Raw genomic sequence first — 14,430 nt, forward strand, 5'->3', positions numbered from 1 at the left:
GTCACTTCCTGCTCTGTGCGTGGAGTTAATCAGCCTTCAAATGGAGCCCATTCATTCCTCAAAGCATTATTGTGTTTAAGTGCTTGCAAGCAACATAGTCAATATTATGGCATCAGTAATATTGACGTTAGATTGAAGTTTAAACAGAAAATATTTATCTGTACTGTGAAAGTATGAGGGATGTTTTCCAGCATCATGTGTGTACAGGTGGACATTGTGTCTCAGTGCCTCTCACACTCGTCGCTGTATCCATGAGAGACGGTTTATTGTATAGAGACCCCGGCTGGAGGCTTCTGGAAAATGGAGTTGCCATGGCAACAGCAAGCCATGAGAGATGCTATTTGGTCTGTGGTGTGACGCTGTCGATGGAGGGGAGTGTAGGGGCGTGGGGATCGCCAAAACATGGGGTTGAGGGGGATATCTTAAAGTTAGAATCTGTGTCCCCATAGAGCCAGCCAACGACTGTGACTCCGCCCGGGCGCAACGTGATCCAGCAGTCTTAGATTGTGTGTCATGATTCCTACACAGATTTACATCTCGTTCACAGCATTATCCAGAGTGTTTCTGTGTGCATGTGTCCTCACTGGCAGTCATTTGTCTTTCTCTGCTCAGCCTCATATCTGCAGATGTGCGTGTGGTGTCCTTCATCATTGTGTGTGTCTGTTTTATTGAATCTCCATTCACAGAGGCCCCTCAGCTGCAATCCTACTGAGGTTAAAGCTAAGGCACTCAAAGCTGAATGTTAAGTGCAGATTTTCTAAGGGAGTCATTTTATAAGCCTTTGAATTTAAAATATATCTTTTATAGAGGAGATCTGATGTTTTAAGGATTATTTTGTTCTATATGTTTTATTTAAACTTCTTTCACAAAAAAGCATGCGAACTGCAGGGATATTTGGTCATAAATTACAATCTGAATCTACAAGCTGAATATGAAAGCAAATGCACACTGATTGACCGTAAATTGTGCAGCTTAAATATTTTCATATCCTTAGAATAAAATTAGACCAAAAATTAAAGAATAAAACTCAGATTAAGAATCAGTTTTAACCGTTGTTGCAGTGCTGCAGCAGCATAAATACTTCCTCTGCCTACCACATTCATTATTTAGGTGTATCAGTGCCAAATCTGATAAAGTGTGACTTTCTACACCGACAGCTACACAACAAACAAACATGCACAGCTGGGGGATCACAGTGCAGCAGTGAAGCAGATATATTTGGTCTTAATCTTGCAACTATTTATCACTCTGACACTTGGAACATAGTGTAGCTTTTTAATATTAACACTCAGCTATCATATTGTCACTGCCAAGTGTGAGTCTTTATCACCAAAGCCGGAAAACAAAGACAAACACAAATCTATTATTGATATTTTTTTAAATATACTGTTAGGTAATAGATCATTTTAGCAATTTAAAATGAATATGAGGCATTATGTAGGATAGAGAGTGGTTTAGATTTGACAAAGTACACTTCTCTTTCTTTTCTGGAAGCATTTGTCTTGATTTTATGTTCTGATTTAGTAAGATGATGCAATTCAAAGACCATAAAGTATGCTCTGAGGAATGAGTCTGCCTAATCCCTGGAGATACTGCCGTCTGCCTCAACCTACATATGATGCTGAGTCATTTGACAGCATTTATCTTCAGTACTCTCTGACAGTCAGTAGTTTTCTGTTCGCTATATATAAACTGCACAATGAATTTTTAAAAAAAGTATTGACATGTTATTTTAATTTTAGTTTATTTGACCTGTGTCCAATGTGAAATTTCCTTTCAGAAGTCTTTAAACCCGATGTTTAGAGCAGAGCAGCAAGTGACATATTCTAAGAGATACTGACCATAAAATCCATGAAATTAGAAAAACTGTCATGGAAACAAGATGAATTCTACCACCACAGCTGCCTCAATCGTTTGTATACATTTATACTATAAATAAATAAATGAATTACTTGCTAGGAGGCTAGTCCAATAACAGGCCTAAATGTGGTGTGTCTAACAGCATTATGCTAAACTGAAGATATCTGGCATACTTACAAAACTGTGTAGACTTGCATAATTGTACACTTCAATGAATTTCTGGGGCTTCATTTCTGCAGTCTCACTCTGCTCCCAAGGCAGTAAGACGGTCAGGCAGCTAGATATCAATAGCAGGCTCACAGTCTCAAGTGACAATTTTGCAGGAACACCCCTAACATTTTAGGGTATAAGGCAGAGGTTTCCAGCTGTCCAGCTCACAATCCTAAAAATAACAGTGCTAGTAACTTGGGACACCTGCCGATCCTGGAAGTGGTTAAAGAGTATTATGCTGCTAACAACAACAAACATAAAAGCCTAAAAACCATAATATTATTTCATATTGCCCGTGTGATTTATTGTAAGGTCAGTACCAGAATACAAATGATTTCTGTGTATACACTGCAGCACAGAGTAGACATATCACATTTAATTACACACAGTGCTGTCTAAGTGATTCTTTAAAGACCAGTAGATCCCAACATTACTGCTGTTGTGAGCAAACTTAAGGATTTACACATGGGCCTACTTTAGGTAAACCATAAATCTCATCTTAAGGCAATGATTTCATTGTAAAGTCAGGTCATCATTTTTTGCAACAGTGGGTAAAATATGCCACTTGAAATTGTCTTAAAATTTTCTTTGGACTTTTGATCACCCCCCTTATAGTTTAACAACCCTCAGAGGGTCCTACCCCCTCCACCAACAGAGGGTATTTTTGAAAACTGGACAAATGTTGACATTTAGTGCTTCATTAAGTTTTTCTTCAGCAGTTTTTAGAGGCTTTTGTGTCATTTGAGTGTAGTGTAGATCAAAAAGGGAGCACTGTTAGCATGTTAAGCTTTTTCCTGTAACCAGATATGATCTTTTTTGTTTAAAAGAATAACCGATCTTCATGCATTTGAGACATGCACTCATTCCTGTGTTAGGAGTTAGTTTGGATCCATCATATTAAAAAAAGAGTAGTTTTGGTATTGTTCTGTTTCATTCCTTCCTGACTACCAGTGGCAGTAAACAAAGTGAATGTGTCTCCTCGCACTCCATGCAGGTCCAGACCTAATGTAAACAAAGTCACGTGAGTGACATGTATGGTACCTGACCACCTCTGCTATAAATTGCACGTGTTAGCCTACTTCTGGCCTCTTTGATCTTCTCGCTGTTAGCTGCTTGTCAATCACTGGTTAATCGCTCCATAAGGTCTATATTATGGTTCTTAATTCTGCAGGTCCAAAAAGGTTAGCAGCTTTGTGTTGTTTGGTGTTTGACAGTCTGCCTGTGACATGTGGTCGGAGTGCAAATTATTGCCCTCCAAGGCGGGGGCTGTCAAGCTATCCTGCCTTTCCTGTCTGGAGGTTTTAGCTCCCTAGCTAGACGTACTGTTGTGAACAGTTGTGGTAGCTAATTCCTCCGGTGCTAGACGGAGTGCGGTTAGTACGTCTCTCGTCTAGCGTTGTTTGCTAGATAATATTGTTAAGTGGCTGGAGGTTTTGATCACGTTCGGTGGCTCATAGTCAGAGCTCATGCTTGGATTACCTGGCTGCATACACGCTTCAGTGGACCGGTTAGCGGCAGGTTACATTATCCTGCGCTGTCCGTGTCCGACAGAGTGGTAATTTAAGGTGTGTGCTGGAAGTTCTGGTCGCATTTTGTGGTTAACAGTCACATTTCCTGCTCAGATTACCTGGCTGTATACACTTTCTTTAGCTGGACAGGTTAGCAGCAGGCTACGTTAGCCTTCCTAACTATATTTTTTCTGACTGAGTGGTATTATACGATGTAAGTGCTAGAGGTTCTGATCGTGTTCAGTGGCAGATAGTCACAGCTCCCGCTCAGATTTCCTAGCGTCACCCTATAGTTTGTAGGATGGCCTGTACTTCTTGTGAAGCTCAACTGCATGTTGAGGATGGCCATGATTTGTGCCCCAAGTGTCTGGGTGTGGGTCACCTGAGGGACGCCCTCTCAGACCCCTGTATCAACTGCAGCATTTTGCCTCTGGCAGTGAGAGAGGAAAGGCTGCGGCAGGTGGCGATGTCAACAAGGGCGTCAAACTCTTGAGTTTCAGGGCGGACAGGAGACCATGTTAAGCCCAGGGAGGACCCCTTCCTGGATCGGTTCCAGGAGGTGTAGAGGCCAAGGATGGCTCAGAGACTTCCCAAAGGAGCTCTCTTAGCGCTGAGCCAGGGAAGGGAGTCTGCTCATTGCGAGCAACACTACATGCAGCCCTGGCCAGGATTGGGCTGGATGATACACTGGCGGCTCAGAGCCTGGTTAGTAACCCATTCTTTCAGCTGGGCTAATCCAAGGGCAGCTGCCCACCATGGCAGAAACTCTCCGACCCTGGTCTCCATGTGCAATGCAGGGGAGCATGGCTTGGACTATATGCCCCCTGTGAACCAATGCATCGCCTCTCTGGTTCTTTCTCCAGATGAGGCACTAAAAGATAAGGTTTGCTGTCCAAGGCCACAGTGCAGGGTCACAGACAGCCTTCTTACAAAAGCCTAAGCGGCCTGGATGGCTCGTATGGGGAACTAACTTTCAGTGCTCCTTCTCGCCCAGTACCAGATGCTGCAACCAGAGCATGATGGCAGAGAGCTTGGGGATGTCAGTGATGCATTACTCCAAGCATTCTGATGACCAGGGAGCTTGGTCATCTGATGTGAACCACTCTGGTTGTCACGCGACGTCAGGTTTGGCTGCCGCCGATGTCAGATGACTGTAGACAGGTGCTGCGGAAGCTCCCAGTTGTGCCGGAACAGTTGTTTGAGCACAGATGCAGTCCAGCCAGGCATCAGAAGGCTGGGGCAGTCATGGTAGAGGAGCCATGGGCCCTCCAGGTCAGCGCTTCAAGAAGCAGGGTGCCCGGGACCCTCAACCTGTCAAAACTTAATGGCATGGGTATGGGTTTTAAAAACAATCTCCTAGGGTTACAAGTTGCAGTTCCGCCGCTGGCCCCCTCCACCCTCAGGGGTCAGGGTGTCTTTGGTCACAGATCCCCTGAAGGCACAATGTTTGTCACAGGAGATAGCCACCCTCCCTGACAAAAAGGCTATTACCCCAGTCTATCCACATACACAGAATGATGGGATCTACTCCACGTATTTTCTGGTACCCAAGTAAGACGGCTGTCTTCAGCCTATTCTAGACCTAAGGCGGCTGAACAGATACCTGAAGGTTCTATCGTTCTGAATGCTTTGCTCGGTTGATGTCCTTCAGGTCATTACTCCAAGAGAATGGTTCACCTCCATACACTTGAAGGATGCCTACTTTCACGTTCCCATTCAGCCAGACCACAGAAAGTTTCTTCGCCTTTCAGGGCCAAGCATATCAATTTGTCGACCTTCCATTTGGCCTGTCGTTGGCCCCTTTCATCTTCACAAGATGCACAAAGGCAGCCTTAACATCACTTAGCCTGACCGGAATAAAAAATTTTCCCCTACCTCAACGACTGGCTCATCTGGGCTCCCTCACGTCGGGAGGCAGAGTAGGCAACATCAAAGGTTCTCGCTCATGTCCAGGCCCTGGGTATGACAGTGAACAGGGAGAAGAGCTCACTGACCCCGACCCAACAGACCTCCTTCACGGGCTTGTCCCTGGACTCAGTGTCTATGATGGCACGCCAGACAGTGGAGTGTGTGGGCAAGATCCAGAGCCTACTGAGGTCCTTCAGCCTTTTGGCACGTCTGACTGCCCAGATGTGGCTCAGGCTGTTGGGGATGCTGACAGCTGCTTTGGCGATCACACCTCTGGGGCTGCTGCATCTGCATCACCTGCGGAGGTGGTACAACAGCCTAACTTGGACCCTCGACTGCACAGGTGGGTCAAGGTCAAGGTCACTCACAGGTGTCTAACTCATCTTCACTGGTGGTGGAAGAGCACTTTTCTTCTTCACAGGGTTTCTCTTGGCTTGGTTCCGTCAAGGCGGGAGGTAGTGACAACAGATGCCTCGCCCCATAATTGGGGGGCAATATGGTGGAAGAGGACAGTTCAGGGGGTCTGGGGCCCTCAGCGGAGGGGGCAGCACATCAATACAGTGGAACTCTGCACTGTCCACTTGGCGCTCAGGCACTTCTCCCCCTTTCTCAGGGGCAAGCATGTGCTTATCCCAACAGACAGCACCTCAGCTGTGTTTCATGTGAACCATCAGGGGGGAACCAGGTCACTGAGGTTTCTGAGAGAAGCCCAGAGGTTGTTAAAGTGGGCTTATTCTTGGCTGGCCTCCCTAAGGGCAATTCATGTTCCAGGCAGATCAAATGGGGTGGCAGTTTACCTCTCAAGCAAAAGGCTACCCCCCGGCGGGTGGAGGTTGCACCCTCAGGTGGTGCAGTTGATCTGGGGTCGGTATGGGGAGGCACAGGTGGACCTGTTTGCTTCAGAGAGCACAACACATTGCCCCCATGGTTCTCTTTGGCAGACACCAGTGCTCCACTGCGGATGGACGCCCTCGCCAATGCTTGGCTGAGAGGACGTCTGTCTGCATTTCCCCCGATCCCCTTGATAATGCTAGTGCTTCACAGGGTGAGGTTGTCTGGCCACAGGATCCTCCTGGTGGCTGTCGAGGATATGGTTTTCAACACTCCTCAGTCTGTTGGAGGAAGATCCCTGGCAGCACCCAGTGAGGACAGACCTCCTGTCCCAGTTGGATGGAAGGGTGTGGCATCTGTCTCCGGGCCTCCTTCAGCTATGGGTGTGGCCACTGAGAGGGAGCGGTCACTTTTAACTGACCTTGAACCCTTGATTCAGGAAACACTGCATAATGCAAGGGCTCCTTCTATGAGGATAGTATACAGGAATTGTTTGTCTGCATTTTCTTCATGGTGCATGGACAGAGGGTTGGACCCAGTATCTTGTTCTGTGCAAGATGTTCTTTGCTACTTGCAGTATCTTTTTGAGGCTGTAAAGTGCTGTAAAGTATCAGAAAATATCACACTCTTCTACTTTTGTGTGCTTCTCTACCTGTAATTCCTAGAGTTGCATTGCTCCTCGTCCCCTGCTGCAGCACATCTCTCTATCAGCCAGCTGCACACTACGCGTCTTCCCCCTGACCAGCGTCTTTGGGGAGGGGGGCGTGGGGGATCACCGACCAGATTGATCTTGGTCTAAAAAAAGCTTTTCAACCAAACAATCGACCAATCGAATTGAAACTGTCAGCCCTACATTTAAGACTGCTTTTCTCTTTGGCAATTACGACAGCCAAATGTGTAAGTGAACTCCACGATTTCTCCATTAGTCCCACATGCCTTTTGTGGAAGACAGACTACTCTGGCTTGACACTGTGGCCCAACTTAATTTTTCTGCCAAAGGTTTTGTCCCCTAGTCATATTAATCAGGCCATAGAACTAGAGGCTTACTGTCCTCCTCCGTTTAGGGCGGAGCTGGAGGAAAAGGCCAATTTGCTGTGTCCCATGCGGGCACTGCATCTATACATTGAGGCTACACAAAGCTTCAGGTGCTCAGAGCAGCTGCTTGTCTGCTACAGTGGGCAGAATAAGGGGCATGTGTTGTCTAAGCATAGGCTCTCCCACTGGGTTGTTGAGGCCATTAAGCAGGCATATGAGGCTCCGGGTAGGCCTGCTCCTTCAGATGTTATCTGCCATTCCACCAGGGGGGTGGCTACATCTTGGGCAGCAATGAGGGGGGTGTTGCTTTCAGAGATCTGTGCAGCAGTTCTGTCTTGTGACTTTGTTTACATCGGATCTCTACCTACACAGAGTGCGAGGAGACATATCCACTTTGTTTACTGCCACTGGCAGTCACCCAGGAATTCACAGAACCATAGTTACCTTTGTAACTTCCATTAGTGTCTTTTTGTCAGTTGGGTGGGGTTAACCACTTTGGTTGTACAACTAGCTGTCTAGCTAATGTAAGCTTAGAAGGTTCATGATAATTGTGAATCATTTGGGCATAGTGTAGCTCAGAAGTAAGCACTCTTGGCATGCTTGGCTTTTTCACTTAACCAGATATGATCTTTTTTGACGAAATACTATACTCGTGCACTTAAGATATGCACTAATTCCTGTTTTAGGACTAGTTTGGATCAATCATGTTATTCAAAATCGTTTTTGGGTTCATAAAGTTGGTGTTTTTTTCAATTTTGAGGGGCTAACCACTTACTTCTAGCTGTCTAGCTAATGTGAACTAAGAAGGTTCATAATCTTTGTATCTCATTTGAGTTTGATGTAGTTAAAAAAGGGAGCACTGTTAGCATGTTAAGGTTTTTTACATAACCAGAATAGTTCTAATTTTATTAAAATACCTATATTCATACACTATAGCCATACACTAATTCCTGTTTTATTAAATTTTTTGTTTTTTGGGCTGATAAAGTTGAACCCCCCCCCCAACACCACCATCACCACCACCACTTTGGTTAGCTCCACTGTCAAGCTAGCAGTTAGCTAAGAAGGTTCATGTAAATTGTATTGATTTATAGTGCATTTTTGGAAGCTGTCAGTTTGTTTGAAAAGTTACTTTGCCAATGCTTTTAGTCTTTACAGAATAAGCTTGGTCCTTCAGGAATAAATCTTTTGCCGTCCATTTTCTTCCCTGCAGCTGTTTGCACAAGCCAAGAGTGGACTCTGAGCCAAACAATACAAGAGCTTCACCTGGTGAGTACTGGGACAGATCATGTGTTACAAACCCCTGTATATTGTTCAATAGATATTTTTATTGAGTATGTTTGTTTCTGTGTGCTCTGCAGGGTGTTTTGGGAGGTCTGTGCAGTGGGAAGTCCGCTCTGGTCCATAGACACTTAACAGGGAGTTACCTGCAGCTGGAGAACGCTGAGGGTTTGTTTCTCAACTTTTAATTTTATTTCTTCACACAACTACCATACGCCTTCTCGTAGCGCGGCCATTTTCCTTTAAAGTAAGCTGAGTGTGGAGAGCTAAAATGTTTTAATATGTTGGGGAATCTACAAATCTGCTTTGGATGATCACTGAGCTAATGTAAGACAACAGCTAATGTTAGCAACAACCTCCTTACAATTTGATGGTATTAGATAAAGGGATGGGTATGATGTTAGCCAGCAGTACTGTGCTCTAAATATTTGGGTGAACGCTAATACTAGTTGTGACTGTTTGGTGTCTTAGCGGATGTTGTTCTGTTAGCAAGCTGGCATGCTAGCCTACATTAGCATCTGCTAGCTTGCTACATCTAGTAGAGTTCAATCAAGAAAAAGGAATTTCAGGTAAATTATGTTCATTTTCTTTAACTGAGTAATCTTATCATAAAATAAAAGTTACATGAATCTAATATTGGGAAAATAAAAATCAAAAATCATATCTGTTGCTCTTTATTAATACATTCATGGCTGTGATAATTCTCCTCAAGGAAATCAAATTTCCATGTAGTACACAGCTTTGTAGGCACAACACTTGTATCATTAAAACCTTTATCAGGTCAGACAAGGAAACCGTTCAAAATGAAAGCACAAACTTATGAAAAGAAAAACATTTTCAGTACATTTAGCCTCTTAATTTCATGCTCAAAGTTTACTAAATTAATGTAATTACCTTTAAAATGTAAAAAATTTTCTCCTAGGAGAGCATGCCCCCGGACGCCCCTAGAAAAGTCGGGGTACACATGATCAGAATGGTACCACTGCTGCCTCAATATGAGCCAGGAAAAACCCTGGGTTTAATCAAGATGTCAAACAAAAACACCACAATACCCACAATCCTTTAGTGTCACAGTGACATCTCTGATTGCGGGGTTCCCAGTAACCATGGAAATGTCAACTGTGTCCACTAACGAAAGATTTTTAACTGTTGATAACAATGATACATGCCGCCATAGTATGAAGCAATTTATAAACAAGCTAAAATATATATCAAAATTATCATTTGAAATATAAACACTACAATAAAGATAAGTGTAGAAAACAGGACATGTATAGTAAAGCTTGAATAACTACCTAACAATGAATAAAATGACTCCAAATGGATTGTGGGATGTGTAGTTCTTTCATCATCACAAACAAATAAATACAATCTTGTACCCCTGACTTTTTCTCTGTTTTGGAACACAGTTTTAACGCCGAGTCAAATGTTTAATTGCCATGACTTTTCAGGTAGCTGGTTAGCTTGATTCATGCACTAAAAATGCTGTAATGAGGATTTTGTGAAATGTCTATGTAAGATTTGAATGGTGAATTGTACTTGAGGAAGCTGGAGCACCAAAAAAGTGGGCAGGCACTGTAGAGCTTTATTGCTCATTTCTTATGGTGTACGTATTTAATATTTGATGTGTAATATTTAAAAACCTCTGCCAACGTTCAAGTTGTGAGTGTGGAACAATGGACGCTTGTAACCCTCTATGAATGCCACTCGAAGGCTTTCTAATAGGATATGAAATGAGTCGTTTTATGCTGAAATATGGCCTATATTGCTCTGGATTTGCTAACTATTGTTTTTTTCCATGGAATTATTTATTATAAAAAGTTGACAGATTTTGTTATGAGCTTTCGAGTCTCCCACCCTGGGTGTGATGTCAAAGGAAAATGGTGAATTTCTAACATATTGACATTTTTATGGATTGAAAAAGGTCAGGGCAGACATTTCTCTGTCTTCTACCCTGGTGTGATTAAATCATGTAATTTGACTTGTTTATTGACCACAAGGGTTTTAGATCCAAGGAATACTATTAATGTAATAAGTGACCACATTTGTGTCCTCCTACTGTGTACATACAGGGCGACAGTACATCAAGGATGTACTGGTAGATGGACAGAGCCACCTGATGATTATCAGAGAAGAAACAGAACTCCCAGATGCTCAGGTTGGTTGGAAACTGATTTAACTTACTAAAATTAGCTTTGCTTATGTGTATTTGAAGTGTTACTCTCCATCTTTTTGCTCCTATACAGTTTGCATCTTGGGTGGATGCAGTGATTTTGGTCTTCAGTTTGGAAAATGAGTCTAGCTTTCAGGAAGTTTACAAGATCTATCACCAGCTCGCCATGCACCGGCCTGTATCAGAGATAGCTTTCATAGTAGTCGGCACTCAGGGTAAGAATCTCACATACAACACATACTTTGATTGAAATGATAACAGAGGAAGACTTGTGTTGCATTTGTGTATTTTTGTAGATAAGATCAGCAGCACCAACCCCAGAGTAATCGATGATGCCAGGGCTCGGCAGCTGTGCTCAGACGTGAGGCGCTGCACTTATTATGAAACCTGTGCCACATACGGCCTGAATGTGAACAGAGTCTTCACTGATGGTATGAGTTAGAGCTCTGCTGTTGAAGATACAGATATAACGGTGATATGTGGCTGCTTATGTCAAGTTTCTTTGTTCCACAGCTGCTCAGAAGATCATGGCAGCCAAGAAACAAGCTGCTCTTCTGGCTGCTTGTAAATCTCTCCCAAACTCTCCTAGTCATTCTGGAGGCTCCACCCCAGTGTCGGGTGTGTTTCCAGGACAGGTAACGCTTTCACACAGTCCAAAAATGGCCCCATAATGCACCATTTACATGCCTTGAGCATATCATTTATTTCTGAGTTGCTGTCACGCTGTTTTTCGAGCACACTCGTGTAATAAACTCAATTATCTCCCTTTTCTGCTCAATTATCGCTTCATCGCCTCCTCCCTCTCCTGCTCCATCTCCTTCCTCTCTTCAGGCCAGTAACGGCGGTCAGAGCAGTGATTACTCCTCATCGCTTCCCTCCACTCCTGTGATCAGCCATAAAGAGATCGGAAAGGCAGCCAGAGGGGAAAAACAGGAAGGGGCCACGCCTGGGACAGTCCGCAGTGCCACACGGAGACGTGCCCCAAGATTTGCGGTGCATACTGGTCAAATTATTGATTTTTAATCTGCTTTAGAACCCTTTTATTTTTTATCCTTTTAGCTTTATATCTTTTTCCATTTCTCTAAAAACTCATTAAACCTCGGTGTAGGCCTACTTTTAAGGATTATTGGCTCTTAATGACAAACTTTATCTGGAAGAAGAGCCCAGGGTTGCACTTCAGTCCAAGTATAAAATTTGACTCTTTCCAAACAACGTATTCATCTCCTTCAGACTGTGGTTTGGGTTTGGCTTTATTTTGACAGAAATTACACACTTCAATCAAGGTGAGGGTAAAATAAGGAAAAACAAAAACGCAGGCTGTGTCAGAATACCCAGTATTTTATGTTTTATTTAGAGATTACAGAACATCAATCTCCAAACAAAAAATGTTGGCAATCATTGTCTATCATAGTCTGTTACATACTATATGCCTCAGGAAAAGATTATACTGTACATTTTTCTGTAGTTCCAGTAAAACCAGAGGCTAGCATGAAACAACTTCCAGACAAGATTTCCTTCCATTTATGTGCAACATAAACGCTGCCTTTTCTTTTCCATATTATAATCCTATAAACCCTAAATCCACTCCAATTATGATATGAACAGAGAAACTGACAGAAAGGAGTAGGTCTTTTCACTCTTTGAGTCTCAGTTAAACTGCAGAATGACCAGTGCCTATGAAAAGTATTCAACCTCCTGGATGCTTTGCCCTTTTATTGATTTTATAAATTAATCATGGTCAGTATAATAGGGCTTTTAGACAGTCAGTCATGTCAGTTAAACAAAAACACAATCATTTTTACCCTCTTTAAAGTGACTGAGCTATTTCAACAGAGGTCCAGCTAACTGGTGCTAGTAGTCTTACAGTTAATGAAACGGGGATCACCTGAGTGCAGTGAGTGTGTCTTAAATGTAGACAGTAACACCTGTGTCTGAAGGGGCAAGTCACTGGTAAATCAGTATTCCTGGCTACCATTACACAATGAAGACAACAACACTCCAAGAAACTTGAAATGGTTAATGAAAAGTATTCCAAGGTACTGAACCTTTCTTTAGGCCATTCTCACAAACTGAGTGACCGTGCAAGGAGACTAGTGAGACCGTCCAAAAACACCTATGATTACTCTGAAGGAGTTGCAAGCTTCAGCAGGTGAAATGGGAGAGACTGCATGCAACAACTGTTGCCTGGGTTCATCGCCAGTCAAAGCTCTATGGGGGAGTGGCGAAGTTTAAGCCACTGTTGAAGAAAACTCATATTAAATCTGGACTAGAGTTCACCAAAAGGCATGTAGAAGACTCCATGGTCAAGTAGAAGAAAGTTCTTTAGTCTGATGACACCAAAATGATGTTTTGTGGCCATCAGACAAGACACTAATGGCAGACACTGCACATCACCACAAACACACCATCCCTGCTGTGAAGCATGATGGTGGCAGCATCATGCTGTGGGGATGTTTCTCAGCAGTTGGCACTGGAAGGCTGTAAAAGTAGAGGGTAAAATGAATTTTGCCAAATATAGAAAAATCCTGGAGGACAATCTTATTCAGTCTGCAAGAGAACTATGGCTTGGGAGAAGATTTATTTTCCAGCAAGACGATGACCTGAAGCAAACAGCAAAAGCTGCACAGAAATGGTTTAAAGATAACAAGGTGAATGTTCTGGGGTGACCGAGTCAAAGCCCAGACCACAACCAAGTAGAGAATTTGTGGCTGGACTTGAAAAGGGCTGTTCAGTTTCTGTTCACACCTGATTGCTGTGCAATCTGACAGAGCTTGAGCAGTTTATGCAAAAAAGAATAGAGTAAAGTTGCAGTATCCAGATGTGCAAGCCTGATTGAGACCTATCCACACAGACTTAGTGCTGTGGCAAAGGTGACTCTTAAATACTTACCCAAAGAAGGTGAATATTTATGCAGTCAATTATGTTACATTACATATTTTTGTTTCATTGATATTACTTTGTAGAAATATATATTCACTTTGACAAAGTTTTTTTTTCTTTTTTTTTTTTTTTTGTCAAAAAGACAAATTATATTGCCCATAACTGATTTAACGTACAGCAGCTTTACTCATGCTCATTTCTGCAGCATAAGTCTGAAAAAAGGAGACCTTTAAATGTGATTTACTCACAGTGAAGAGGGATAAGGTTTTCTGATGATGTATATTTATTCAAAGTAAAAGTTGCATTTAGTCAGCTCTCTCCTTGTAAGTAGAAACCTTCAAATCACTTGTTTTTGCATGGAGGTTGGTTCAGTAATTTCTGATGCAATTCAGCTACTCCAGGAATGTAAATGCTGATTGGCTTTTATCACACAGCGCCAAGCAGTTTCATCACTTAATTTTAACTGCCTGATTCATAATATCTTGTTAGCTGCATTTTTATGAAATATTTATTTAGAGGGGCAAATAGACCATTATAAGCAGCAGTGTAGTGCAGGGTATATGCGAGTACACAGAGTATACCCACTTAGTTTTTATTCTCCATAAAGTAAACCCACTTTTTGATTCCCTCTGATGCTCATCAGTGTGTAGTATGTTGCAGTTTTTTCTTGGGATTGCAACAACTTTCATTTGGCTAGTGCTTGTTATTGCCTTTGTTGTGGCATGAACAGAACTGCTGGCACTA

General features: G+C 42.9%; 1 protein-coding gene across 1 annotated transcript in view; it reads left to right on the top strand.

The window, feature by feature from the left end:
- The window catches only part of LOC121507039 (arf-GAP with GTPase, ANK repeat and PH domain-containing protein 1-like), a 36,909-nt gene that overhangs the window by 4,676 nt on the left and 17,803 nt on the right, over window positions 1-14,430 (top strand). The window contains exons 3-9 of the mRNA XM_041783172.1: window positions 8,566-8,621; window positions 8,714-8,801; window positions 10,706-10,791; window positions 10,880-11,021; window positions 11,103-11,237; window positions 11,320-11,441; window positions 11,638-11,799. Of these exons, the coding sequence (XP_041639106.1) occupies window positions 8,566-8,621; window positions 8,714-8,801; window positions 10,706-10,791; window positions 10,880-11,021; window positions 11,103-11,237; window positions 11,320-11,441; window positions 11,638-11,799 (791 nt within the window). The remainder of the gene's footprint in view (window positions 1-8,565; window positions 8,622-8,713; window positions 8,802-10,705; window positions 10,792-10,879; window positions 11,022-11,102; window positions 11,238-11,319; window positions 11,442-11,637; window positions 11,800-14,430) is intronic.

The sequence above is a fragment of the Cheilinus undulatus genome, linkage group 3 (genome assembly GCF_018320785.1).
Source record: "Cheilinus undulatus linkage group 3, ASM1832078v1, whole genome shotgun sequence".
NCBI classification, from domain to species: domain Eukaryota; kingdom Metazoa; phylum Chordata; class Actinopteri; order Labriformes; family Labridae; genus Cheilinus; species Cheilinus undulatus.